Raw genomic sequence first — 4,715 nt, 5'->3', positions numbered from 1 at the left:
CTCTACCATCAGCCATAAAGGCTATCTCTACCATTAGCCACAAGGCTATCTCTACCATCAGCCATAAAGGTTGTCTCTACCATTAGCCACAAAGGCTATCTCTACAGCATATCACGTATACATACATATCACACATCTCTACATAACAAGTATACCGACTATCATAAAATGGGCCGACTTTAGTGCCTTAGACCCATTGGTATGGTGAGAAGACTCACCTCTCGACTGCTAAAATGATAAGCTGAAATCAAACATATCCCACACGCTACTCCTTCTCAACTGCTCATAATCATCAGGTGATTAGCTTAACACAATCCCATAATTACCCTCAGGTCAACTCTGGTCAAAGTCTATGTCTGTAGTCAAGGTCAACAGTCCATATTGACCTTGACTCGTCGAGTGCAATTAGCCACTCGTCGGGTTCTTCGCTTAACTCGTCAACTCGCCGAGTCACCCGAGAGACTTGTCGAGTTCCTTGATGTTTACAGCTGTAAACTCTCAACCGTACACTCTTGACCGTGAACCCTTGGCCGTACACCCTCGGCCGCAAACCCTTAGCCGTAAACCCGACTCGCCGAGTTACTAGGCAACTCGACGAGTTCCTTTAATCCATTTCGTTTTCGGTCCTTCACAGTGGAATCTAGAGTCCCAAACTTCATATCCAACATTCTCTATCACATATGCCACGTAAGGTTGCAAACTTTACGTTCATGCAAGGACTCATAACGCTAGAAGGTCAATACTATGCTCTCAACAAGGTTTGTGTGCATGGGAAGGGTCAAACTACACCAAGGGAGCAACTCTATGACTTTGGGGACCTAAAAAGGTCCAGATCTGAAACTATATCCCAATGATACGTCCAAATTTAAAATTGGACCTCATTTGCCCAAAAATCGACATGAACTAGAAAGATGAGAGATCTAAGAATCTATAGATCAAGGTAACGACTTTTTACCTTAAAATGATGCCCAATGCAGTGTAGATGCCGGATCTACTGCTTCCCCTCTTGTTCCTTCTTCTAGATCTCTTCTTCAACCCCCAATCTTGCTAAACCAAGCTCTAACTCTCACTCAAGGGAGTTCATGGCCGCACACGACCTTCTTTGGGATAATATGGTGCCAAAGGAGGCTACTAGGGCGGGTAATGACATTTATATATAGGGAAAACCCCGTCTATGATATCACGACCCAACTCGACGAGTTGGACTCCCAACTCGCCGATTCCATGCACAAACACCCCACAAAATCAATTTCCAATCAATACTCGAAACAGGTGTTACAGAACCTTTCAAAGCCTTTGATTTAGAAAAAAGAGTAAATTACACGAATGGTCCCTATGGTTTGGGGTAATTTGCGCACTTGATTCCTAACTTATTTTTTTTAACTCGGAAAGTCCCTACTTTTGTTTTTGTTACGTGCTTGGTCCCTACTGTTTGTTTTTGTTACGCACTTGGTCCCTATCTTACCTAAAAAGACTATCATTTAAATTGGGAAAAATAGTGGGATAGGTAAGGTAAGGTGAGGGGGTGGGGTTGGGGGTGTGTTTATTTAAATAAATTAAAAAAATCAAGGGAAAAACAGTCTTTTTAGGTAAGACAGGGACCAGACGTGTAACAAAAACAAACATAAGGGACCTTCCGAGTTAAAAAAATAAGTTAGGGACTAAATACGCAAATTACTCTAAACCATAGGGACCATTTGTGTAATTTACTCTAGAAAAAATAATGAAAATGGCTACACTTTATCCGGAAGAGTTCCGAACAGAATATGATCTTCGAGTTCTTGAAGTGGAACTTGGAAATTGCATTAAAGATGTGCGAGTAGATAAACGATTTACTGATTTGAAGAGCATTGGAGACCTTGCCAAAAAGATGGCCGAAGAAAAGAAGCATATAATATTTCCTAAGATTTACCTTCTTGTGAAACTTGCATTGATCTTACCCGTAGCAACAGCAAGTGTGGAACGCGCATTTTCAACAATGAAGTTGATAAAGACCGATATACGCAACAAAATGAGTGATCAATTTTTGAGTGATAGTTTAGTGTCGTATATTGAAAAAAATGTTTTAAAAGGTATCGGTAATGACGCAATTATGAATATGTTTCAAGATATAAGACCTCGTAGGGTTCAATTGTAAGAACTTTATTATAACTATTGAACGGATGTTTAAATATTTTAGTCAGATAACCCGACCCACCACCACTAGTATTTTTACACTTTCATATTTTTTTTAGTTTTATATACATAAGGAACCACGTGGTTTTTGGTTCTACATTCGCCACTGCATGCATTTAATATATATATATATATATATATATATATATATATATATATATATATATATATTTTGCAAATATGAATAGATTTAGGGACGAATTATCGTAGGTAGAGTTTCCACCGTAGCGACGAAATTTTCCAACGACAATCCCTCTCACGACGACATGCCTTACCGTGCCATCACTAGTACAGAAAGCATTTGTTGATGCGGTTAAAATGATTTATTAGTGCGGTTATTGAACCGCACCAAAAAATATCGCATTAGAAAATACCCTTATTTGATGATGCGGTTACAAAACCGCTCCAAAAAATAACCAAAACCGCTCCAAAAAACAATATTGGGATAATACCAATCGCACCAAAAAACAATAAAAACCGCTCCAAATAAAGATGCAATACCAAAATAAAACCTCCCACATTCGCACCAAAAAATAGATTTTGTTCTGGTGCATAAACTTCCGATCAACGGTGCTCGTTGCAGGTCCATTTGTATGGTGGGAGGGCAAATCCATCCTCCTTGAAGCTATCAGGCCAGATGCCATCTAGACCATATCAAACACCCACCGAAACCACAATCATTTCAGATACCTGTTTGTTGTCGAGAACACATCAATCACCAAGGCACCATTTTTTCCACCATTAGCCACCGTAGAGCATCTTTAAATCGAGTCGATCTGCTTCACCTTCGGTTCACCATCTCGCCACCTCCGACCACCTGCCATCTATACCACTAACCACCGAGAACACCTACCATAGAGCACCTACCTTTTGCCGAGAACCATCCATGCGTCATCATCTCCTACATACTTCTGATTCACCACCATTATTCCACCTTACACAGCCCGACGCCACCAAAAGTCAATCAGAAAAAGAAAAGGAAGAAGAAAAGAAATTGGTTTATCTACGTACTTGTCATCTCCATCACTAACCACCGAAAACACCACCACAACCCCTGCCTTTGCCGAGAACCATCCAAGCACCACCATCGCCTACAGATTTCTGATCCGCCACCCTTGTTCCATCTTAAGCAACTTGACACCACCGAACGTGAAGTAGAAAAAAAAGAACATAAGGAAGAAGAACAGAATTTATGTGTTTTGTTTTGTTTGCAAAGGGGGAAAAACACTCACACAGTAAAGGTACAACTTTTATGATGCGATCCCCATTCTTTAATGATGCGTTTATTAGATCGAAGACTCAGGAGGGAAAATGAAAATTTTGGCTTGTTAGAAAATCAAAAGTTTGGGGGAAATGAAAAATTAGAATGAAATTTTAGAGGGAAAGAATAAACAAATGATGCGGTTACCATATCATTTTTTGAGGCGGTTTTTATTTATATAAATGTGTTTAATAGTGCGGTTTGGAACTAACGCATCAAATAATGTGTTTTTGATGTCTTTTAATGCGGATATAAGAAAACCGCTCCAACAAATGCTTTAACTGGTGCGGTTTCTTAGTTTATTAATACGAAAATGTTTTAATGGTGCGGTTTTAGGCTCTCACCGCACCAAAAAAAAAACCATCGCACTATTAAATACGTTCTGTACTAGTGCATTGGTTTGTATCGCATGAGTTGGATTAAGTTGCAACTTCATATACAATTTCATGATTAAGTTATGTCCAAATTAAATAAAAATAAAACTAACACCAATATCTAAATGTAAACAGTATTATCAAATATCGTCTAAAATAAAATTATAATGTGGATTTTGTGTCCCAAATTAAAGTATATCTAGAAAGCATGGAAAAATGCAAAAGCCTCATAAATTCACAATGAATAACCTGCAACCACATCCATGTTGCATGATATAACAGTAAGACGTAAAGACTTTAATACTTTGCAGATGTAGTATATGGATAGATTAAAAAAATATACATATAGTATTTTAGTAAAGTTATATATTAAACTCATAATTCTATTCTTGATTTAATTATAGACTTGATTAAATACTACTTATATATCAAATGTAACTGAGCTTGTTTCATTTATTTATCGTGTAGTAACTTGTAACTTGTATTCCATGAAACCTTTTAAAATAACTTTTATAAACTGAATGATATTGATTTACTTTCTTTAGATTATATTATATCGTCTTTAGTGTAATGTATTTCAGAAAATACACAAGTTTATTAAATATATATATTTCAAGAGATTTAGAACAAAAACATTAACTTTTTAGAGTTAAAACTATAGAAAATTCATTTCTTTCTGTTCATGATGAATTTTGTAGTTATCTACGTTGAAAATTGAAATCCAGAACAAGAAATAATGTTATTATTTTACTTAAAATGAAAAAAATGATTGTGATCATAAGAAGAAATAATAATAAAAAAAAAACACAAACATATGACAGGGATATATAGTTGGATATGTGCGTATTTAATGCTCTTAAATATAAGTTTGAAAAGAGCATTTCTTAAGCACTTACCGAAAATAG

At 36.6% G+C, this 4,715-nt stretch overlaps 1 protein-coding gene across 1 annotated transcript; it reads left to right on the top strand.

The window, feature by feature from the left end:
• Positions 1–1,729: 1,729 nt before the first annotated feature.
• On the top strand, positions 1,730–2,137 carry LOC145139353 (uncharacterized). The gene has a single exon (XM_079073206.1). The coding sequence runs from the start codon at positions 1,730–1,732 to the stop codon at positions 2,135–2,137; it is 408 nt and encodes a 135-aa protein (XP_078929332.1).
• Positions 2,138–4,715: the final 2,578 nt, after the last annotated feature.

The sequence above is a fragment of the Lactuca virosa genome, chromosome 9 (genome assembly GCF_052849685.1).
Source record: "Lactuca virosa cultivar CGN04683 chromosome 9, Lactuca_virosa_CGN04683_v6, whole genome shotgun sequence".
In the NCBI taxonomy this organism is placed as follows: Eukaryota; Viridiplantae; Streptophyta; class Magnoliopsida; order Asterales; family Asteraceae; genus Lactuca; species Lactuca virosa.
The sequence above is the reverse complement of the archived record's forward strand: the minus strand, read 5'-3'. Positions and strand labels throughout refer to the sequence as shown.